The sequence below is a fragment of the Equus caballus genome, chromosome 1, assembly GCF_041296265.1.
Source record: "Equus caballus isolate H_3958 breed thoroughbred chromosome 1, TB-T2T, whole genome shotgun sequence".
NCBI classification, from domain to species: domain Eukaryota; kingdom Metazoa; phylum Chordata; class Mammalia; order Perissodactyla; family Equidae; genus Equus; species Equus caballus.
In genome coordinates, this window is record NC_091684.1 from 175,101,976 (window position 1) to 175,125,847 (window position 23,872).

The window sequence follows — 23,872 nt, forward strand, 5'->3', positions numbered from 1 at the left end:
CCGTCTGGGTTACTCCACACAAAGGTCCCAAGCAGGCTGCCTGGGTCCCAGGCTCCCCACCCCCATCTCCAGAACTGGGCTAGGTGGGGAGGTATTTGAGTGACAGAACTGCCTCTCCCTCTGAAGCCTTGGAGGGATAAGGATCTCTTGCTCTGTCAGGTGCACAGGGCAGGCCCCTCCTTAAATCAAGACCAGTTTTCTGCTTGGAGGCTTCTCATTCCTTATGCAAGCAGGATCCTGGCAGGGTGTGCTCCCCTGTTGTCAGACATGCCTAGACACACCTAATTCTACTTAGACTTGAGCTGGGATCCTTCCACACAGGTTGGGAAGGTAGATTTGGGCCAGGGCCTCCAACATAATCAAACAAGTTTTAACCTAATATTCTAGGCAAGGAATCACTAAATGTATTTGAGCTGGGGAGAGATTTAGATGAACAGTTGTTGAGAGCTCATTGTGTTGCCATCTCAGTGCACGTGTTCTTGCTCTCCCTTTAGCTGAAACATCGCCTCACCTGAGAGGCCCCATCAGGACACTCTCCATTGCCACACCTCATTTTATTCCAGTAGGGTATTTCTCATTCCATGAAATCTCAGCTGTTTTCTTCTTTCTTCTCCCCTTCCATGAGGGCAGGGAGATAGCTCTCTTAGTCAATGCTATACTCCCAGGGTCTGGCTCATAGTAGACACTTAATAAATATGTGTTGAATTTGTTGAATGAGTGAATGAATTTGGCTCAAAGAATGAATTCAGATGAGGAAGCCCAGAGAGGTCAAGGGACTTAGTTACCTGCTGAACTGTGCACAACATCACTGGCAAAGCTGGGACTAGAACCAAGCCTATCTAACTAAATCTGCTACATCCAGGTGAGGAGCCTGGTCTGGGAGTGGGGCTGGTGGCAGTGAGATATGAAGGGATGGGAAGGAGGGGATCTCTGGGAAGGTATGGTGACATCCTGGCCAGAGCTGAGGTGGGGGAGAAGAGACAAGATCTAGAAAGGGAAAATTAAAATGTATTGCGTGTCTACTCTGTGCCAGGCAATGTGCCAGGTGGGGGTACTTATGTAGTCTGATTTACAACCTGTGCTGTAGGTATTATTGTCCTCATTTTTATGAACTAAGGAAACGGAGGCACAAGGGTTCAAATAAAATACCTTCTTTTACCCATTTATCAAGTTCCCGACTCCTAAATCTGTCCCCCTCCTACCTTCCACACGGCATCTTTGAACATAGGATTAACCCTGGGAGTTCTCCTTTAAGATGCCACTGCACTTGGGGGTCCGGTCAGTCGGAAGAGGGCAACAAGGGTTAAGTACGTATTGGGGGGAAAGCCTGGGGGAGCAGCGGATAAGGCCCCACCTTGCTTCAGATGAGAAACTAGCACAATTAGGCAGGAGCTTCTTCCCATAAAGGGAGAGCAGTTAGAGGTGGGAAGAGAGGAGAGAGAGGAAGTTCGCCCCAGGGTCTTTTGCTTCCAGGCCCTGCAGAGAGGGACAGCGCAGGGACATCAGACAGGCCGAGCAAGAGGCCATGGAGCCAGAGGTGACACAGAGCACCCTCTCCTTTTCTGGATTCCAATGTAGGGAGAAGCAGCAGGGAGGGGGTGGGGTGGGACAGACGGCCTGAGTCCAGTCCAGGCTAGGAGCAGTGCTGCCCTCTCCCCTCCCCCAGCTGGGCCCCTTCCTTGCCGTGGGGCGCTCCTGGCCCCTGGCCTGGAGGCACACAAACAAGTGATGGCCCCACAGCCCAGATGCTCCAGAGAAGGCCTAATTTAAAGTCCACTGCCCTTTGTCCCCATAAGTACACTTGTGGCTGTCAGACCCTGGCTCTGGGTTCCCGTCTGGAAAATAAAGTCTCTGAGGCCCCGGATGCAGACTCTGCCCTCCACGGCCAGGTTCTGTTCAGCCCACAGGGCTGCATAAGGTATTCTTTGTGCTGGGGATGCCTCCAGGGCCGGTGTTGGAGGCAGCCCCCCAGCCTGGGGCTGGTCCCTGACCACTGATGCCCAGCGGCTGGCTGTGGGTCAGCGGTTGAGGGAACCCTCAGGGGTTGTCACGAACCAGACCCTCACCCCCATGCTGAAGCCTCCCCTCGCGGCATAACTCAAACTGACTAAACAGGGCTTTCATGAACTATGCAAGTCTGGAAACTCAGCAGCTCCCCCGCCGCTCCTGCCCTGGGGGCTCCGGGAGGGTCTGGGCTGCCTGCCAGCCCCGCTGTCCCCAGACTCCGGGGTGGGGAGGCTGCGCTGTGACCCTCTCCTTCCGGCTCGGTTTCCAGCCCGGAGTTTCCTCAGGCCCCAGCTCCCCACCCTGCTCTCCCTCAGCCCCTTCCTCCCAGGGAAGGAGTGGCACCGGTCCCCGTCTCCAGGGAGGCCTGGGAGGGGCGGGTGGGAGGGAGGAACCGGGAGACAAGCCTGGTCCCTGAACCAACCCCCTGTCCCCCAGCCGAATGGTCCTCCTTCCCCTTCCTCTCCTTCCACTGGGGAAAGGGGAACGTGGAAGGAAATTAACTTTGACCCCTGGATTCTGGCTGTGAGCCTAACACTCGTGTAGAAGGCAAAGGTTTCCAGGACCCTCCTCGCCCCTCCTTACCCCTCCCCCGCCCCGCTCCCCCTCCCCCTCCTCCTCCCTCCGCGCCCCTGCAAGCTACCCCGCAGACAGAGAGAGTTCATCCTGTAGGGGCCGGCGGGTTGGTGAAGGGGGGGTTGGGGGCGGAGGGAAGGGCGGCGGGAGCCCGATCGGTCCCACCCCCGGCTGCAACCCCTGGCAGGAAGAGATTGTCGCGGGAGCCGCCGCCGAGAGGGACGGAGCTCGGGAGGGCGGGCACCGGTGCCGGGGCGGGTGGGTCCGAGAGCCCGGAGGAGGGGGCCGGGGCGGGGGCCGCCGCGGGGGGCAGGGGGCGCGACAGAGGCTCCGCCGGCCCGGGCTGGGGTGCCTCTCATCCTGGGACCCCGGTGACACTGCCGGCTCCCTCCCTCCAGGGGCGGGCGGGGCAGCCATGCTCCTGTCCGGGGGCGACCCTCCGGCGCAGGAATGGTTCATGGTGCAGACCAAATCGAAGCCCCGAGTGCAGCGGCAGCGGCTGCAAGTGCAGCGCATCTTCAGGGTCAAGCTGAACGCCTTCCAGAGCCGCCCGGACACCCCCTACTTCTGGCTGCAGCTCGAGGGGCCCAGGGAGAACATGGGCAAAGCCAAGGTAAACAGCTTCTCCCCACCCCCACCCGTCCTTTCCAGCCAGAACCCTCTCTCGCTCCCCCGTCCCTGGGAGACAGGGGTCCCCAGAGGTCCCCCGACCTGGACCCGGCAGTATGGCGTGCAGGTACTGGGCCATCCTCCCTTCTTTCCAGATCTGCAGGCTTGGTTCCTTCCCTCTGGTTCCTTCTTTCTTTTCTGCCCCACCCCTCTCTTGCGTGTCACTTCTGTCCCTCAAGTGCGCTGAGAGAGGCTCAGCGGTAGCGGCCCAAGAGCCTTTTCTGGCCGGGGCCTCAGCATCCACAGCCCCTCTTCTCCCCCTGGGGAGCAACTTAAGGTCCTGCATTTCTATGGCCTCTGCAACACACCTCTTTGTTCTCCACAAAGACTCTGGAAGGCCTGGGTCTTTCTGTCTCCTTAAATCCTGGGCTGTCCCTTGGAGACTCTCAGAATGCTGGGACTGGAGGGGCCCTTAGAGACGTTTCTGGAGCAATGCTGGCATTTTACAGATGAGGAATTGGGGACTGGAGAGGGTAAGAGGCCTACCTGAGTTCTCAGGGTCAGGTAGGTCGGAGGGTAGCGGGGCTGGGGCCAGCACCTAGGCCTCTGGGCTCCCTGGCCCACACTTGATGCCCTGGGCAGCCTCTTGCAGGGCTCAGGGGTCCGGGTGCAGCTGCTCTGGAAGGCACCAGCCCTTGGGGATGGGTGGGAATCTGGGAGGAGGGCTGTGGGCTTTCAAATGAAAGGGGCTGCTGTGTGGGCTGGACACTGGTCCGGCCAGGTCACAGGGCGGCTGTCTTGCATTCTTCCTGGCTCTCTCACAGGCTGCTCCTCAACCTGGGCCTCTCAGGTCCCCTCTGACCCCCAGTCATGGCCAAGGTCTCCCTCTCCCCCGAGATTCCCTTATCTTATCTTTTTCTGGTAGGAATGCTACAGCTTCCCTCTGCCCCAGACCACAGCTATCCATGACTCCCCGCCACCCCCCTCAACCCCCCCCCCCCCCCCCCCCCGCAACATACACCCCTTCCCCAGCTGGGTCTACACCAATATCCTAATTGGTCCAGGCCACGGATCAGGGAGGCCTAGAACATGCTAGCCAGTGGGTGGGCAGGCAGGCTGGAAAGTTCCTCCCTCAGCCCCTCCGTGGAGCTGCTGCGCCAGCAGTTTTTCTGGTTCTGACAGAGGTGCTGGGGGAGGGGAGGGGTGCCTGCCCGGAGAACAGATGTGCAGGAGTCCCTCAGATTAAGGCTTTTCACTAACTGAAATAAGGTGGGCTAACAGGAGGAGGCTTTGGGGTTGTTTTGGGTTCTTAATCCTTTTGTTAATTTGAAATACAACAGCTCACCCTTTTATGGAACTGGTGTGTTTTCAGGTGCCTAGCTCCCCTGCTCTCTGCTTCAATCCTGGCTCAGCTTCTCCAGGCCTGTGGGCATCTGCTCCCACGGTGGCCTCAGGGTTCCTGGGCCACTGCTCCCTCCTCTGTACCCCAGGCCCTGCTAAAGTAACTGGTGTCTCCTGCAGGTCTCCCAGCCCCCCCCCCCCCCCAACCTGGTTCCTCTATGTCTTCCCCTGGGGAAAGGCACTGTTTAAGATGGAAACATAACGTAAGTAACTCCCTCCCTTATTGCATAGAATAAGCAGAAAGGAGATGGTCGGAGGTTTGGAGCAGGAGGATAGGGAAGGTGGGGAGGATAAGGTTTTTTCCCCGGACTTAGAAGATCTGGGCTCAATTCTCTGTCACCAAGTCACATGGGACAGAGAGGTGTGGTGGAGAGAGTGTGAGAATGGGGTTTGCAACCTTCTAACTGAGTGACCTGGGTCAAATCATTTACCCTCTCTTGAGCCTGTTTCCTCATCTGTAAAACAATATAAGGACACCCACTTCATGGAGGGGTTGTGAGAGTCCATGGAAATAATGCATGCTTAAGTAATTTTGCAAAACATGGAAAGCTACAGAGTACAGATGTCAGTTACTATTGTTGTTAAGTAGTTGTACAACTTTGAATGAGTCCTTTTTCCTAAGCGTCTATCTCCTTGTTTGTAAAGTGAGAGGTTTGGATTAAATGTTCTCTAAGGTCCAGTGATCTGATACTGGAAAATTTCCCAAGTGTAAGGATGTCTTGTGGTTTCCATGTGGAGGTGCCGTGGCTGACCCCAATCCCAGCTGAAGGGGCACAGAATCACGCACTTTGATAATGGCCCACTGTCTGCCGGCCACCTGGCGGAGAGGACTCAGTGAGCCTGGAGGTTGCAGGACAGGGGAGGGGGTGGGGATTGGAGTGGCTTGTTTATGAGGGAAGGAGGGGTCAAGAAGGATCCAGGCTCCTCTGGAGAATGGCCTGGGTGTGTTTCTACATTATATGCTGCTGGTTTTCCAAGAAAATCTCTGTAGAACTCAGCAGTGCCTTTCAATTGTTTTCCTGTGGTGAGATTTAAAAAATAGTGAAGGCATTGCTGGAAATCATATTCTCAGGCAGCAAAATCAAACACTGGGGAGGCCTGGCCTCTCCGGGGTGAAATCAGCAAGTGGAAAGGAGAGTTTAATAATGGTTATAGTTGTCCAGGGACAAGCCCTGCTCAGTCCTTGGCAGCGTGTGAGGAAAGGTTGGGCGCAGAAGAGAGGTGACAAGTTCGCTTCTCCCCATTGGAGACGATGGAGGGACCTGGAGGGAGGTGATGGGGAGCCAGAGACTGCTTCTGGGAGCTGGGGGGCAGGGTGTGGTTTGCTGATTTTTGGCTTGGCTTTGAGATGGAAGTTGATCTGTCCCTGCTCCCACATTAACTGTGAATGATGCCCTGGAAGCTGGTAGTGGCCAGGGGTGTGCTGGAGCTGGCTCCTACTGACCCACTGTTAAAATTTCAGGAGGTTTGCAAGCCAGTGGAGTCCCATTGGTAGTTTGAAATCAACCTAGATGGGAGTATTTACACCAGAGAAATTGGCAAATGCTACAAATCAGGGCTACCTGTGCCCCCTCACCCCCCACCGATTGTTAAATGCTTACCAGCACACCTAATTGTTTTGTGGGCACCTAAGCCTTCTCCTTATTTTGGACTTAACTTTTCTTTTATCAAAGTAATACCAATTTAAAAAACCCATAATTTTTATTTTTTATTTTTTTTAGGATTTTATTTGTCCTTTTTCTCCCCAAAGCCACCCCCCGGTACATAGTTGTGTATTTCTAGTTGTGGGTCCTTCTAGTTGTGGCTTGTAGGATGCTGCCTCAGCATGGCTTGATGAGCAATGCCATGTCCATGCCTAGGATTCCAAAGGGCGAAACCGTGGGCCGACGAAGCGGAGTGTGCGAACTTAACCACTCGGCCACGGGGCCAGACCCCCAATAATTTTTAAAAAGCTCACAGTAGAACACAGTGATTTCCTGCCTTGTCCCTCCCAGCTCTCTCTTCAGCGCCCTCCCTTGTGGACAGCATTTGTTCTGGCATTTACACTTCTCCACATTCCTAAAAAAATATGTAGACACTGTTATCTTTTTTTTCCCCCTGCTTTTTATTTTCTCCCCAAATCCCCCCAGTACAAGTTGTATACCCTAGTTGTGGGTCCTTCTAGTTGTGGCATGTGGGACGCTGCCTCAACATGGCCTAATGAGCAGTGCCATGTCCTCGCCCAGGATCCTGGGCCGCCGAAGTGGAGCGCTTGAACTTAACCACTCGGTCACGGGCCGGCCCCGACACTGTTATCTTTTGATTCATCAGTTTTAGATACTTTTTACTTCCTATTATTGTAGGGGAGGATTTACCTCCCTGACGCTGCCATCCTCTTTCTTCCCAACATAGTTATATTTCAATTTTCTGTTAAATTTATATTTAGTATTTGTGTCATTATGCCCATGTAAATGGTATTCACGTAGAAGCATTGAAGTGCACTTTGATCATGTTTTCTTTCTTTCTTTTTCGTTTCACTGAGGTTAAGAACTCTTTGTTTTCTAACTTGCTTGTTTTTCTTTGTACTATTGCTAATTCTTATGACTTCCAACAGTCTCTCAGTACAGTTTTCTACAAGGTCAGTCTATTGGTTCAAAGCATTCTTTCAGTTACAATTTTTTTTCTTGGAAAATCCCTCCTTCTGTCTGGCCAGTCACTTTCCAGGGCTGCACAGCTGTCATCCTGAGACTTCAGTTGATTGACATCCTTGGCATCCTTTGCCTTTTGCTCTTTGTTAAATACCTTATTTCCTGGATCGCGTGTCTTTCTCTCTCTTGGGTTGGTGGAGCACGTCCATCAGTGGCTTCTCAAGTTAGAAAGACGGTGTGGTGCTGAAGAGCACACTGCTAACTGCTCTCCACACGCCTCTCTCTTGAGTCATACTCTCCAATCTGAGCTAGTTGGCCTCCATGCTTGGAGACGGTTGTCATCCTGGAACAGTGCCTGACGTGAAGCAGGTGCTCAATAATGGTTTGTTGAGTGGATGAATAAATTCTGAGATTTCTCTTCACTATCATCCTGGAGATTATCTTTGCTTTTTTCCTATGTTGGATCTCCTGTCTTGATTTGCAGAGTAGCTTCCTGAGAAGGGTTTTATAGGAGGTAGCATGTTGGGGTTGCATGGATACATTCTGTCTCTAAAGGTCACTTAATTGATAATTTGGCTGGTATCAAATTGTAAGTGGGGAATTATTTTCCTTCAGAAATGTGAAAGCATTTCCTCATTGACCTCTTAGTGTTGAGAGGTCTGAAGCTTTTCTGGTCCCTGGTCCTTTGGATGTGAAGTTTCTTCTCTCTGGAGGTTTGTAGTTTCCTTCAATGTCTTGAGGTTTCCCTGGGAAACCCCTTTGTGTGGGTCTGTCTTTATCGTTGGTTACAATTGTACTTGCTGGGCCCTGCCATCTGGACACGCAGGTTCTTCAAATGTAAGACACTTTCTGGAACTATTTCATTGATGATTTTCTCCCTGTGTTTTCTCTGTCCTCTCTTTCTGGAATTTTCCTATTCAGACATTGGACTTTCTGGACTGGTCTACTTTTCTTATTTTTTTCTCCTGTTTTCCAACTCTGACTTTTTGTTCTGCTTTCTGGAGATTTCTTCAACTTTATCTTCCAACCCTTTTCTTGAGTCTTTCTTTTCTGCCGTTTTATATATATATATATATATATATTTTTTTTTTTTTTTTGCTTGAGGAAGATTAGCCCTGAGCTAACATCTGTGCCAGTCTTCCTCTATTTTGTATGTGGGTTGCTGCCATAGCATGGCTGATGAGTGGTGTAGGTCCATATTCAGGATCCAAACCCGTGAACCCAGGCTGTCAAAGCAGAGTGCACCAAACTTAACCACTATGCCATGGAGCTGGCCCCCACCATTATATTTTTAATGTCTAGAAGTCATTTATGTTCTCTCTGAATTCTCTGCCTAAACATCCTATCTTATGCTTGTTTGATGTGTGCAGAACTCTCTGTTATCTCTCTGAGGACAGTAATGAGAGTAAGCTCCCTGACATTTCCTTTCCCTGCTGGTTTCTCTTCCTTCAAGTTGCTTTTTTTTCTGTATATTTTCTGTATGTTTATTTCACATGAGAAATTTTCCTCAAATATGAGGTAATCCTTGTCTGGTTAAGAGTGAAGAACAAAAGGCCGACTGGGAGCTGAGGCTGAGGGTTGTCGATTTTGAGCTGGTTGTGTAGAGATCTGGGCACTGTCCGTTAGGAAACCCACTTGGTGATCTTCAGGTCTTTGCTCTTGGACTGGCCCGATTTCCAGAATACAGTCCTCTGTTCTCTATCCTAAAGGATCAGGGTCTGGCTGCTGAATCTCTGAACAGGAAGACCAAATTTCTCTGCACTTCACTGCAGACATCCTTACTTGGCACCCCCCCTGCTTCCTCCATGTTTTCTGTGTGTGGTACCCACACCCTCAAGCATTCTGATCAACCTCTAATCCTAGGACCTTGCTTTCCGCTCTCTAGAGGTCAAACCTCCAGCATGTGGGGAGGTATTTGCCCAGCCTGTGTGTCGGGGGTGGTCGGGATCCTGGATCTAACTGCTCCTCAAACAGCTTTACCTCAGTCTACCTTTTTTTTATGTTCTCCTTCACTGCCTGTTCCAGAGTCTCCTGGTGATGCCATTTTGAGCCTTTTGAGTATTCTGCGGTCTAATTTGGAGCAGCTCTGGAAAGCAGACAATGAGTGGTAACTGCATTATGAGAAAGGAGAATCCTACCTTGGGTGTTAAATAGTAAAGCCCCTGATCAAGCGTAGAGCAGTATTAAACCATTTGGCGTTATTGTTTTATTTCACTTACAAGTTGACAAAGGACCTGTGGGACTTTGAGAAGTATATTTTTACAAATACCGCACTCTTTTTCTGTTCTTATTTTGTTCCTGCCTCTTCTCTACTTTTTCTTCTCTTGGAGGAAAAAGGCCTGGGTGGGCTTTAAGCAGGAAAATTGCTCCAGGTATTTTCTGGATGTAAATGCCTATTGTTTCCTTATTTTATTTGCTCTGAGGTATAGACAGAGTCATGGTTAAGACCCCAGATTTTGGAGTCAGAGTGCCTGAACATCCCAGCCTACAGTCTGTGTGTTGACATGTGCCCTTCCCTGCTCACCTGAGATGGGGATGGCAGTAATTTTCTAATAGACCTAAGAGAGGAATAAATGACATAATGTGTGTAAAGAGCCTGGCACAGAGTAAGTATTCAATAAATGTTAGTTCAGATTTATTATTTTGAAAATTATCTCAGTTCCTATATATCTTTTAGTTAAAAAATATTGAACAGTTAATGGAACAATAAATATTTTAAGCTCTTTGCACAAAGGAAAAAACCACCCATAATCTTCTTTCACAGCACATCTCTTCATTTTTACATATTGTTTTCACAGTTGGAATGTGGGGTGCACGGGTTGGGGGCATTGGTTAAGGTCTGTGGGAGGTAAGCCACCTGGTCAGGTTCACCCTTGCTGTGCAGTGGGACCAGCTGAGGTTCCGGGTGGGAGGGATTGGCTTGGGATGTCCATCATGTTTTGAGCTGGGTTTGGACTGATTGAAAAGGGCTTAGACCTGAGCCTAAGTGTCTGGCTCTGTTTCAGTGCCTTCGGGGAAGGGGTTGGAGCTCTATCGCCTGGGCCAGGTTGAGGAGGTGAGCCTAGGCCTGAGGAGGGCAGGATGGCTTGGGTACTGGACAGAAGGGCTGGAGCGGTCTTTAGGATGGTTGTCAGAGACCCCAAATGGAGCATTTGTTCCCTAATGGAACTATCAGGGGAAAGCAGGAAGAGGGGTGACTGTCATCAACACAGGGATGTGGAGGGACATGAAGGCAATTGCAGTCAACCTGGTTGGCTGATTAAGAGGGAGTGCTCAGCTGCCTTGGAGCTCATGGGGTCCTGCTGGTGGAACTCAGCCATATAGTGGAGGGACCCAACCTCTCCCATGCCAGCTACTGCCGGAGACTGAGTGTATGAGTCCTGTAAGCACGAGGACTTGGTCTGCAGAGAGCCAGAGGCCTTCCTTTTGGTTCAGCCATTGTGCATATCTGCGGGGTTCCCCTGGATGCTGGCCCAGTGACTTATCTCCTCCTCTGTCTCCTCTGGGCAACAGAGTTACCATGGTTACGGGTACAGGTTGTGCCAGAGACCTTCTGGAGGGGGATTAAGGCAGAATCCCACAGGATTACCCTGTAGTACTGTGCAGACAGCCCGAGGAGGCCTAAAGAGCTCTGGTTTCAGGGTCAGACAGATGTGGGTTGTGGTCCTGGCCCCGTCACCCTCTAGCTGTGTGTCCTTGGGCAAGCTACATAGCCCTCCTGAGCCTGCAGAATGGGAATAGGCTGTGCCAGGCATGGGGTTAAGCTCTTCCTTTGTATTAACTTACTGATGCTTCAAAAGAGCCTAATGAAGCGGGACCTGCTATTATCCCCATTTCACAGTTGAGGAAACGGCACAGGGAGGATAAATAACTTGCCCCAGGTCACACAAGTTCCTGGCCCAGGGAGGGAGGGTACTCAGCAGTGTGCAGTCTCTTTCCTGCTCGCTATTTCACAATTCTAGAATGCCAGAGTAGGTCTGCACCTTAGGACTGCTTCATTCAACCTGCCATTTTACAGGTAAAGAGACTGAGGCCCTGAGATGATAAATTCCACACCAGGACTCTAACTGACTGAAGTCAGGTTGGAACCAGAACCAGGTCCCTTGACTCTGAGCCCAGTGCTCCCCTTTCTCCACAGGCCTTCCCATCTGTCAGAGAGGTCTCTGGAAAGAAATAGTGTGTGAGGAGGCAGGACCAGGGAGAGAGGGGCTGGCCATGGGGAGTCGTTTGGCTTGGGGCTGGAGGGGGAGGGCACATGCGTGGTGAGGGCGGGCCTTCTGGGTGGGTGAGTGTGAGTCAGTGGCAGGCCCATAAAGGGCTGCTGACTTCCTTTGTGCTCTCCTCTCTGGCTTCAGGAGTATCTGAAGGGCCTGTGCAGCCCCGAGCTGTGGAAGGAGGTTCGCTACCCGGCGGCCCTGCACTGCGCCTTCCTTGGGGCCCAGGGCCTCTTCCTCGACTGCCTCTGCTGGAGCACCCTGGCCTACCTGGTGCCCGGCCCTCCTGGCTCCCTGATGGTGGGCGGGCTGACTGAGTCTTTCATCATGACCCAGAACTGGCTGGAGGAGCTGGTGGGGCGGCTGCGCTGGGGTCCTGCCCCTCTGCTCACCCCCCGAGGGATCTGGGAGGCTGAGGTGACCCGGGCCTTTGGGGCCCTGGTCTGGATCCGTGGTGACCAGTATGCAGGGGACCTGCTGCAGCTGCCCCCAGCGGTCCAGGAGCTGCTACTGAGCCTGGTGCGGGATGCTGCGGGCAAGGAGGACATCATTGAGTGGCTCAGCCGCATTGGCACCTCCGACTCCCGCTCTGACCCGGAGGTCCTGATCTGCCCTCCCCACCAGCAGAAGGAAGGCCCGGCCATGGTGTCCATGGGAGATGGTCCTGGGCCCCTCCTGGAGATGGGGACCCTCCAGAATGGGAGCCCAGAAAATTCAAAGAGATTAACCAGCCTGGGAGCCACCAGGTCCCTAGTCTCAGGCACCCCAAGTCAGAACGCACAGCAGGAGACAGCCAACCAGCTGGTACGGTAAGTTCTGGAGACTCAGGCTGGCTTCTCTGCCCCTCCCCCTGCACCCCAACCCCAAGGAAATAGTAGCTTAGGACCTAACTGGCCTTCCCACTTTCCAACAAACTTGGGCTTCCTCCAGGGTCAGTTCCAACAACCACGGTGGTACGGACAGTGCTCGCGAGGAAGGGCCATTGCAAGCCACCAGCAGCCAAGACTCTGCGAACCACACACAAGCCTTGTCACAGCAGAGGCAGGTCCAGAGGGTGGAAGACAAACTCCCCTTCCAGCCTCCGGTGTCAGCCCTGGGTGTGTGCCCGCCCTGGAAGGCCTGGGCCCCGGGGCCAGCATTTGGGCCCTTGTGGCCAGGGGCTATTGCTGCAACCTTCTGGAGGATCAATGAACTACATTCTCTCCACCTGGCCTGGCTCCTGTCCCAGGCGTGCCTCAGTTTCCCCTTCTGGCAGAGACCGCTGGGCCCCATTCAGTTCAAGCTGCCAGGGCAGAATGCATTGCCCTTAAATCTGGAGTGGAAGCAGAAGGAGCTGGTTCCTTTGCCCAGTGTGGAAAGCCCGGACTGTAGACCTGATGGGGGGCCAGGAGGAGAGGCAGCTCTACAGAATTGCCCAAGGCCAGAGACTCCCAAAAAAGTAATGAGTTTACTGGTGGTCTCAGGGGGCTCAGGTGTAAAGGACAAGGTGAGCCCAGGACTTCCACAAATAGGGCCACCTTTGACCTCTATGCCCCAACTCCAAGCTGGAAGTGAGCTGGGGGATCAGAGAAGTGTGCAGTTGGATTGTAAGGGGCCAGAAGAGGGGCCCTGTCCCGTGCCCCCCACAGGGCATGAAGTACCTCCAGCTCAAGGGGGGCCTGTGGCTCAAGGGGGGCCGACAGTTCAGTCAGTCCCTGATGCTCAAACAGTGCCTGAAACTCGCAAAGTGCCCGTGGCTGCGGCAGTGCCCACAGCTCAACCCCCACCCACGAACCAAGTGCTGCCTGCAGCCCCCGAAGTGCCTACAGCCCAGATGATGCCGGCCGTCCAAGCAGAACCTGCAACCCCCAAAGTGCCTTTGGCTCCAACAAAGCCAGCAGCTCAAGTGGTGCCCACAGCTCAAAAGGCAGCCGTGGGTCAACCGGCGTCGGCAGCTCGAATGGTGCCTGCAACTCCCAAAACCCCCACAGCTCAGAAAATGCCTGCAGCGAAAGCATCACCTGCAGGGCCCAAAACACCCAAGGCTCACCCTGGGCCTGCAGCTAAAACAGGGTCTACAGCCCCCAAAGCACCTGTGGCCCCCAAAGCACCAGCCCCCAAAGCACCTGCAGCTCCCAAGGCCCCTGCAGCCCCCAAAGCTCCTGCAGCCCCCAAGGCCTCTGCAGCCTCCAAAGCCCCCAGGGTGCCCCAAACACCTGCGGCTCAGAAGGTGCCCACAGATCTAGGGCCAAACTTGGATGCAGCCAAACTCCTGAGCGAGCGCCAGCCTTCATCAAGGGGCAGTACCTCCTTCCCGAAGGGCCAGGGGGACGTCGGGAGGCAGGGTTCCCAGTCCAGCAGCACCTTGGCCCCCAGGAGTAAGCACCAACCTCAGGGGGAGGGACTCCTGGGGGCTTGGGAGGGGGCCCCGAGGCAGCCGCCTCGCCACCCACAGGCGAACAGCACGGTGACCAGCTTCCAGAGGTACCACGAGGCCCTGAATACACCCTTTGAGCTGAACCTGTCGGGGGAACCTGGGGACCAGGGCTTGCGGCGAGTGGTCATTGATGGCAGCAGTGTGGCCATGGTGTGAGTAACCACGGGCTTAGGGTGGGCTGGAGATGCTGGGGAGCTGGAGCAGGGTGTCTCTGAGGGGACAGAGTGTGGGTCTCCCTGTTTGACCTCTGTATATGGGTGACATGGGGTTCAAATGGGGAAAAGATGGGAGGGGAGTGGTGCATGAGCATGAACGGCTAGTGCATGCTAGGCAGCGTGCATGGAGTCATACAGCAGCCCTGCAAAGGTAGGTTTCTGTTCTTCCTCTTTGACGGAAGCAGAAATAGGCTCAGAGAGGTGAGGAATCTTACCTAAGGTCCCAGAGCCAGTAAGAGGCCCCGCTGGCCTTTGGGTTCAGATCTGTCCTCTGCCAAGACCCATGCTCTTCCCACTGCAGCCTACCTCACACAGCATGGCGTCTGGCAACCCCAGCCCAGCTTTCAAATGTTACACCCAAACCTTAAGGCCCAGCACAGATCTTCTCTATGAAGCTTTTCCTTAGAGATCACCCTCCCTGCGCAGCACTCACTGCTGTATATGTGAGCATAAATATATGCAAGACCACTTAATTTGCCACATGGCAGAGTGGTTGTCTATGCTGAGCACATGCCCAGCACACAGTAGGTCGTCAGCAAATATTTATTTCCTTTGCCCTGAACTGAGCTCTTTGAGTGTAGGGGTTGCTTTCTTCCTCCTCTTGCCCTGGAGGCCCCTAGATATACACACACACACACACAATAGGTGAGTGCACCCAGTAGGTGCTCACAGAATGTTTGATGCTGGAGGGAGGAGAGGACATTGTCGAGGGCATTGTTGGTGCCCATAGTGCTAATGCTGGTGCCCTGGCATTGTCTGCTGTGCTGCCCTGGGCTGGCTCTGAGGGAGGGTGAGGGTGGAGGGGCAGGGCCACTCCTTGGGCAGGAATTGCCCCCTCACTTCCTACCCTGTCCACAGGCATGGCCTCCAGCACTTCTTTTCCTGCCGTGGCATTGCCATGGCAGTGCAGTATTTCTGGAACCGGGGACACCGAGAGGTCACTGTGTTTGTACCCACCTGGCAGCTGAAGAAAAACCGGAGAGTGAGAGGTGAGCTGTCTCCTGCCCCCCAGCCCCTCCAGAGTCACCAAGCTTTTCATTTCCCTGCCTCTCCATCCGCACTGTGGCCTTTCCACTGAGCCCTTCCTCTGACATCTCTGTCTTCTGCCTCTCACCTCCAGAGAGCCACTTTCTGACGAAGCTACACTCCCTCAAGATGCTTTCAATCACTCCCTCCCAGCTCGAGAACGGCAAGAAGATCGCCACCTACGATTATAGGTATGCCAGTCCTCAGGCCTTCTCTCTGTGGGGCCAGGGCTGGGCCAGGCTGGTGTGTTGGGGGGAGTCCTGCCTCATCTGCTTAGGAGATGGAGGCAAATGTGTCAGAGGGGGTCGTGTCAGAGAGGATGGTGTGGTACATGGGGCCTGTGTAGACAGAGGGAGGGCCATGGCGAGGAGAGGGCTTATACCCAAGGCCAAGGGGTGTTCCTGGCTCTGGGCCTATGCAGCTCCATTTCCTTAGTTCCCAGGCTTTCTTCCTCAAGACCTGTGGGCTGAGAGCCACTGCTTGGGATGGGGCTAGCCCAGGGGACTCCCGGTGCTTCAGGGCAGCTGCTTCCCCCAGCAGCTGATTTTGGGTTGAAGTTCATGTCTGCTTCAGTCTTTTCCTTCCCCAGCCATACCCATACCCAGAGGTATGTGTGTGGCCGTATGTGGTTGGAGCCTTGGCTGGGCTCTGAAAATCGAGTTAGATTGGCCCTGTCTCCTAGCTAAACCCTGACTGCCTCCCTACTTGTCACTCCTAAGTACCCACTCCCCAGTGTGGTTGCAGGACCAGCATGCACAGAGGGAGCCTTTTGGGGCAGGGGAGGCCCTGCCGTAGTCCTGGGCTGGAGACGACGCCCGGCAGAGACAGGTCTTGGCTTCCCTTAGGCACCTCCCATGCTGGGCAGGAGAAGTTCTGTTTGTCCCCACTTTTCCCAATACCTGCACCCACTCAGCTTTCAGGCCTGGGAAGGGCTGGGCAGGGCCGCTCAGACATCCTCATCAAGAGCTAGCCTCCCCACAAGGTCTTTAAGGGCCTTTGAAGTCAGGCCTGTGTTTGAGGGAAGATGGCTTTTCTGCAGAGGGCCCTCTGCCGGGCACTTGTGGAATAGCACACCTGGGGCCCCGATGGCAGTCTGCTGAGAAGTAGGTAGCCTTAGCTTGCTTTCCTGGTCACAGCCCTCTTTTGAGGAGATGTGATCCTTGGAAAATGGATTGGTTTATTCAGGTATTTGTTTTTATATGTGTTTTATGTGTGTATATGTACACACACACATCCATACGTATGTATGCATGTCTTGACGTGTACATGAATGTTGTGTGTTCGTAATGGAAAATTTATGTGTATGCTGTGTGGCAGGCACTGAGTTAGGCTCTTCAGTGTGTTGTCTCATTCACTTGAATGTTCGCAGCAATTTAGGGTCGGTGTTTTATGCCTGCTTTATAGATGTGGGGACTGAAGCAGTGAATGTCTGTGTGCAAATAGGGGTCTGTGTTTGCATATACTGTTGGGGGGATGTGTGTCCAAGTTCACCCTCCCAGGGGCTAGTGGTGTTCCCAAATGGCTGCACAGATGAGGGGATGGGCTCTCTGGTACCAAGGGCAGCTTTTTTATCCAACACACTTCAATGTGCAGCTGCAAATTCACTTTCTCAGAGGACCCGAGGAGTGAGGGGCTGGTTACTGGGTTGTTAGCAACTCCCCCTCTCCCTGCAGGTTCATGGTGAAGCTGGCAGAGGAGACAGATGGCATCATCGTCACCAATGAGCAGCTCCACATCCTGATGAATAATTCCAAGAAACTGATGGTCAAAGATCGGTGAGGCGGCTTCCAGGGGCCTGGGCTGTTTCTTTCCCTTGGATGTCAGGCAGCCCCCGGCAGAGGGGTGCTGGGGCAGGGAGAGGGGCCTCGGAGCAGGGCTTTCCAGCATCTGCTGGGAGGAAATGTGGGTCTCAGCTCCGGTGTGGCTAGGTAGTAATGGGGTGTGGGTGGGTCAAGGACTCCTCTGTGACCATGCCTCCTCTCTCCCGGGTCCAGCCTGCTGCCCTTCACCTTTGCCGGGAATCTCTTCATGGTGCCCGACGACCCCCTGGGCCGTGATGGCCCCACCCTGGATGAGTTTCTGAAGAAGCCAAACAGGTAATGGGCCAGGCCTCCCCTGCCATCTCACCCGTCCTGGGTCTGACCAGAAACTTCCCCTCGGTGCTAGCCAGCACTTGTCTAATGCTTAATAACAGAGCGAGTTGACCTTTTTGGATCTTCATACTTCTACCACATATTTATGAATCCATAAATCACTTCTAGTATGGCTTTGCAGTTTACAGTTTTACACACATGCTTTAATACCATATGTATCCTTCCACAAATGACATTTGAACTCAGTGTCTTACCGTGTTTTCCAGACATATGCCATGTTAATTCATGTGGCTCACTTTAATGGCTGTGCGGTATTCCCTTACACGAGGACCCGACAGATTTATCGGATGTCTCCTGGAGGGCCATTTGGCAGTTTCCATGTTATGTTACTGGTGCCAGTGTTGCAGGGAGCAGCCATGTTCTTGTTTCATGGTGTGCAAGGGCAGCTGTGTCTAGGGTATATACCAAGTAGGATTTTTTCACATTTATTATCCCTTGTGATCCTCACAACTTGGGTGAGACATACATGACCACTATCTTCAATTTACAGATGAGGAATCTGAGACTCAAGTATTTTCCAGAGGTCACTGGGCTGGAACCGGCAGAACTGGTTTGCAGTAACTCAGAGCCTCCGGCTTCCGTGCCCTCTGAGCCCCCTTGCTGCCCACCCCCCAGTTCCCTGTGCCCAGCAGGGGACAGTGGTGGACCTTTTGGGCAGGGCACTGCTGCCCAGGCCAGGTCCCCCAGTCCCATTTCCCTGGTTTGGAAAAAATTGATGTGGACGAGGTTTGTCTGCTGTGTCCTCCCATATCCCTTGTCGGGTCTCCTTCCCTCTCTTGAGCCCCCTGGCTTGCTCGTCCTGGGTCAGGTTGGAAGCACTGGTCATCTAACTCTTAGCAAACCTTTGGTTTAAAACTGGTTGGAAATGTCACTTGGTCAAAGAGGTTTGGATTGGATGAGCCTTCAAAGCACAGAGGAATCTCTAATATGGAGGCCCCGCTAATGCCAGAAGTAGAGGAGGTATCTGAGGGCCCCTGAGTCTGGCACTTGGCCCAGCCTCAGGGACACTTAGCAGTGGGGTGAGGCTCTGCAGGGTTTCCACAGATGTGGTTTTCTTCTTGGATGACCTCTTGGGGCGGGATATCCACCTCCCTCCTCCAGCAGCCCCTCAGCCCCTCTGCTCTGCTCTCTTGGTGTAGGTTGGATACTGACATTGGCAACTTCCTGAAGGTGTGGAAGACTCTTCCTCCCAGCTCAGCCAGCATCTCTGAGCTGAGTGATGACGCTGACCCCGCACCCCTGGAGAGTCCGCAGACTGTGGAAGAAGTCAGGGAGGAGGAGGAGGAGGTGGAGGAGGAGGTGGAGGAGGAGGAGGGGCAGGACGAGGAACAGAGGGAGGAGCAGGAGATGCATGAGCCAGTAGAGGAGAAAGATGACCTGGACTCTTCGCTGGCATCAGTGTTCAAGGCTGAGTGCCCTTCCCTTTCAGAGGAAATCCTCCAGTGCCTCAGCCTCCACGACCCCTCCGATGGGGCCCTAGACATCGATCTCTTGCCAGCTGTGGCTTCTCCCCACCTGGGCATCCCCTGGGATGGGAAGCCTCCTTGCCAGCAGGTGCTTGCCCACCTGGCCCAGCTGACCATCCCCAGCAACTTCACCGCGCTCTCCTTCTTTGTGGGGTTCATGGACTCCCACCGCGATGTCATCCCCGACTATGAAGCCCTTGTGGGCCCCTTGCACAGCCTCCTCAAGCAGAAGCCAGACTGGCAGTGGGACCGGGAGCATGAGAAGGCCTTCCTGGCCCTGAAGCGAGCCCTGGTGTCTGCTCTCTGCCTGGCGGCCCCCAACCCCCAGCTACCCTTCCGCCTGGAGGTGATGGTGAGCCATGTGGCCCTGACGGCCATTGTCTATCAGGAGCACTCAGGGAGGAAGCACCCCATAGCCTATACCTCAAAACCCCTCCTCCCAGATGAGGACAGCGAGGGCCCCCAGTCGGGGGGAGATAGCCCCTATGCTGTGGCCTGGGCCCTCAAGCATTTTTCCCGCTGCATTGGAGACACCCCGGTGGTCCTGGACCTGAGCTACGCCTCCCGGACCACTGTGGACCCCGAGGCCCGAGAGGACCGCAGGGTCTCCAAAGCATGGTTGATCCGATGGTCCCTCTTGGTTCAGGACAAAGGCAAGCGGGCCCTGGAACTGACCCTTCTCCAGGGTCTGCTGGGGGGGAACCGACTGCTGACGCCTGCATCCTCCATGCCTCGTTTTTTCCAGGTTCTGCCGCCTTTTTCTGACCTGTCCACCTTTGTCTGCATCCACATGTCAGGCTATTGCTTTTACCGTGAGGACGAGTGGTGTGCTGGCTTTGGTCTCTATGTCCTGTCTCCCACCAGTGCCCCTGTCTCCCTTTCCTTCTCTTGCTCCCCTTATACCCCAACCTATGCCCACCTGGCAGCCGTGGCCTGCGGCCTGGAGCGGTTTGGTCAGTCCCACCTCCCTGTGGTTTTCCTCACGCACTGCAACTGGATCTTCAGCCTCCTCTGGGAGCTCCTGCCCCTCTGGAAGGCTCGGGGCTTCCTTTCCTCCGACGGGGCTCCGCTACCTCACCCGAGCCTGCTTTCCTACATCATATCCCTCACCTCTGGCCTCTCATCCCTTCCCTTTATCTACCGAACCTCCTACCGGGGCTCCCTGTTTGCTGTGACAGTGGACACTCTGGCCAAGCAGGGTGCACAGGGGGGCGGGCAGTGGTGGAATTTGCCAAAGGATGTGCCAGCCCCAGTCGTGTCTCCCCATACCATGGGCAAGAGGCCTGACTTGCTGGCATTACAGCTGAGCGACAGCACCCTGGCGGATATCATTGCCAAGCTGCAGGCTGGGCAGAAGTTGTCCAGCTCCTCACCCTTCAGTTCTGCCTTTAACTCACTCAGCCTCGACAAGGAGAGTGGCCTGCTAATGTTCAAGGGAGATAAGAAGCCCAGGGTCTGGGTAGTCCCGAGGCAACTCCGGAGAGATCTGATTTTCTCTGTGCATGACCTCCCCATGGGGGCCCACCAGAGGCCCGAGGAGACCTATAAGAAGTTGCGGTTGCTGGGGTGGTGGCCGGGGATGCAGGAGCATGTGAGAGATTACTGCAGGAGCTGCTTGTTCTGCATCCCCCGAAATCTCATAGGCAGTGAGTTGAAAGTTATTGAGTCACTGTGGCCCCTCAGGTCGACTGCCCCCTGGTCGAACTTGCAGATCGAGGTAGTGGGTCCCGTCACCATAAGTGAGGAGGGCCACAAGCATGTGCTGATTGTGGCCGACCCCAACACCAGGTGGGTGGAGGCGTTCCCGCTGAAGCCCTACACGCACACGGCCGTGGCCCAGCTGCTGCTTCAGCATGTATTTGCGAGGTGGGGTGTTCCCGTGAGGCTGGAGGCCGCCCAGGGCCCCCAGTTTGCCCGCCATGTCCTGGTGAGCTGTGGGTTAGCCCTGGGAGCCCAGGTAGCTTCCCTGAGTAGGGACCTTCAGTTCCCCTGCCTGACGAGCTCAGGGGCCTACTGGGAATTCAAGAGGGCCCTCAAGGAGTTCATCTTCCTGCATGGCAAGAAGTGGGCCGCTTCCCTGCCCTTGCTGCACCTGGCCTTCAGGGCCTCCTCCAGCCAGGCCACACCGGTCCAGATCCTCACGGGGGCTGAGGTGAGGCTGACCGAGCCCCTGTGGTGGGAGATGAGCAGTGCAAACATCGAAGGGCTCAAGATGGATGTCTTCCTGCTGCAGCTGATGAGGGAGCTGCTGGAGCTCCACTGCAGGGTGGCCGACAAGGCGAGCGAAAAGGCCGAGAACAGGCGTTTCAGGCGGGAGAGCCAGGAGAAGGAGTGGAACGTGGGTGACCAGGTCCTCTTGCTGTCCCTCCCCAGGAACGGCAGCAGTGCCAAATGGGTGGGTCCCTTCTATATCGGCGACCGGCTGAGCCTGTCTCTCTACAGGGTCTGGGGCTTCCCAACCCCAGAGAAGCTTGGGTGCATCTATCCCAGCAGTCTGATGAAGGCCTTTGCCAAGAGCGGCACTCCCCTGTCCTTCAAGGTCTTAGAGCAGTGAGCTGGAGCAGTGGGGGAGCCCCTGCCCCAGGGCCCTGGGCTGCTGCTGCCAGGCTTCCCCCCACCCCAGCAGTGCTCTCACAGGCCCCTGGAGGCCTTCGCTGTGCCTTTTGTAGAGAAGTTACTTCATAAAGCTTTGCTGAGTTGCCTTGAACTGGGCACCAGCGTCCCTATGGACACATTCCCCTTTTGGGGTATTGGGGGAATCTGCCAAAGGCTGTCAGATATGGTTCTCTGGCCATTTTATCCTGGGGGGTAGAAAGTCCCCTTACTAAAGGCCAGGTGCTCAATGTCTTTCCCCAAGGATCCCCTCCACCCTGTCACACATAGGCAGGTAAACACGTACACACCCCTAAGAATCTTACTCCTGGCTATCTTAACCATGGAACAGCATGGCTCTGGACCTCAGAATGAGAACCACATTCCCCTCTCAAACACAAACCTCAGATGTAGACTCCTCCCCTGACCTGTTCATCTGGGGGCCCTTTGCCCTTGGCGTCCCCTGCCCAGCTGTCAAGCGAGGGCTGGCAGTCCTGGGCCTCGAGGCTCGGAGCTGGGGTGGGAGGATGGCCAGCCACATAGGCGTGAAAGGACAAGGGGGAGACTGAGTCAGTCTACCTCATTTGACTCCAGCCAATGGAGACAGTCCCCCGACCCCTGCGTCGATGGTGTCAACCCCACGGGAATCAAGGATCTTGATGCCAAGTGTGGCATTTCTACCTGAAGAGCTGCTTCAACTAGACCAAGGGCCCCAGGCCTCTGTCTCAAGGGGGATGGTGTCTGAAACCAGCAGTCTGGCACACGCGGAGGTGCTGGCTCTACCTCTCAGCCCCACCCCAAAGCTCACAGCCCTCTCCTCCTGCCTCCATTCTACCCTGTGTCCCAGACCCTACATGGTGTGTTACTGCTTTGATTGGATCACCCCTCATCCCCTGGACCTGGCTTCTGTAGAGCAAAACCCAGGCTCCCTCAGAGCCACCCTGCAGCGGTCACTCTTGCAGCAAGAGGGAGTTTCTTGTAGGTGTGTGCGCGTCCACTCACCGCTCTGAATTGCTGCTGCCCACAGAGTGGGCTCCAGGTGAGGGCCGGCACCGTATCACTCTGGCTGGGCCTCTAAGTGGCTTTATTTCTCCAAAGCTGAGCTGGTCTTCTGGCCTAGCTCAGGTTGTCGAAACGCTTGGCATTGCTAGAGCCACAGTAGAACCTACTACTGAGTCCAGTTTGTTTGTTTTACAGCCAAGGAAAGAGGCCCAGAGAGGGGAAATGGCTTGCCCAAGGTCACACAGCTAGTTCGTGGCTGAGCTGGAGCCAGGATTAAGCTTCCTCACTGTCAGTTCACCATAGACTGGGCTCTGGAGACAGGTTCAAGTGAGAGAATCCCTCAAAATCCTGTACCCGTATTCCTTCCAGCTCCTCGTCTCCCAAGCCTAGTAGACAATCTACTTAGATGTTGCCCTTAAACCATTTCCTGCTGCTAATTCTGTCCAGGAAAGAATGACTGGGTGACAACTGAGAAATTGAAAGGTGAGCCGTGGGATTTTTAGCAGATCCTTCTTTCCCCCTCCTCCTCTCCCTCCTCCTCCACCTTCTCCTCTTCCCCCTTTTCCCTCTAATGGTACATCCAGCCTCCTTATCCCTCCCCAGTGCTATACCCATAAATGTTAACCACATTTATGATCTTATGCCCATTTATGTGACTTTTTCATTTGACTTGCCAATAAATGGATCAAAATGGAGCCAATGTCCAGTTCTTTTTTAGCTTCAGACTCAGTTAAGGGAGTGAGGAGAGGGTGGGGGCAGTCGTGAGGTGTGGCAGTTGCATGTTTCCCAGGCTGATGGGAAACAGATTTGAAGGCCTGGATAATAACCTTTTCAAGTCCATCTGACCCAAGCCCTTATTGACAGGCAAGGAGACCAGTGCCCAGGTAGTGACGTGCTCAAGGCCCTGTGGCTGGTTCTTGGCAGGGCTGGGAGGAGAGCCCAGGCTGTGGACTTCCATGCTGGTGCTCTTTCCAGTTCATGTCTTGGAAGTGGGCAGGGTGGGAAGGAAGATGAATGAAGGCTGGCATAAGAGAATGGCATCAGTGCTGAACCAACTTCATTGACTGGAAACACAGTAGAACTGGGTTTGGAACTGACTATACCTGCCAACTATGGGGCCTGTTTCCTGAGCCTCGGTTTCCCCATCTATCAAATGCAGAGTAACAATTCCTAAATTATAGGTGATGCAAGGATTATATGAAATGATCTGTGTGAAGAGGCTCCTGTGGGGCCGGGTATGGAGTAGGCATTCATCACTGTTATGGACTGCATGTTTGTGTCCCCCCAAATCCATTTGTTGAAACCCTAACCGCTAGTGGGATGGTATCAGGAGGTGGGGCCTTTGGGAGGTAATTAGGTTTAGATGAGGTCAGGAGGGTGGAGCCCCCATGATGGGACTAGTGTCCTCATACGAAGAGAAAAACTAGGGCTTTCACCACTGTGTGAGGATACAATGAGAAGATGGCCACTGGCAAGCGAGGAAGCAGGCTCTCACCAGATACTGGATCTGCCGGCACCTTGATCTTGAACGTCCAGCGTCCAGAAATAAATTTTTTTACGTGAGAAATAAA

General features: G+C 54.2%; 1 protein-coding gene across 2 annotated transcripts; it reads left to right on the forward strand.

The window, feature by feature from the left end:
- Positions 1-2,884: 2,884 nt before the first annotated feature.
- Positions 2,885-22,996, forward strand: NYNRIN (NYN domain and retroviral integrase containing). 2 transcript variants are annotated; one of them, XM_005603259.3, is made up of 8 exons: positions 2,885-3,193; positions 11,573-12,240; positions 12,362-13,999; positions 14,921-15,051; positions 15,183-15,279; positions 16,762-16,863; positions 17,083-17,184; positions 18,381-22,996. In XM_005603259.3, exons 1-8 carry the CDS (start codon positions 2,996-2,998, stop codon positions 21,259-21,261), a joined length of 5,817 nt encoding a protein of 1,938 aa, XP_005603316.2. In that variant the 5' UTR covers positions 2,885-2,995; the 3' UTR covers positions 21,262-22,996. The 2 variants fall into 2 exon arrangements, with proteins under 2 accessions (XP_005603316.2, XP_070129609.1); XM_070273508.1 differs by lacking the exon at positions 2,885-3,193 and adding an exon at positions 3,449-3,722.
- The last annotated feature ends 876 nt before the right edge of the window (positions 22,997-23,872 follow it).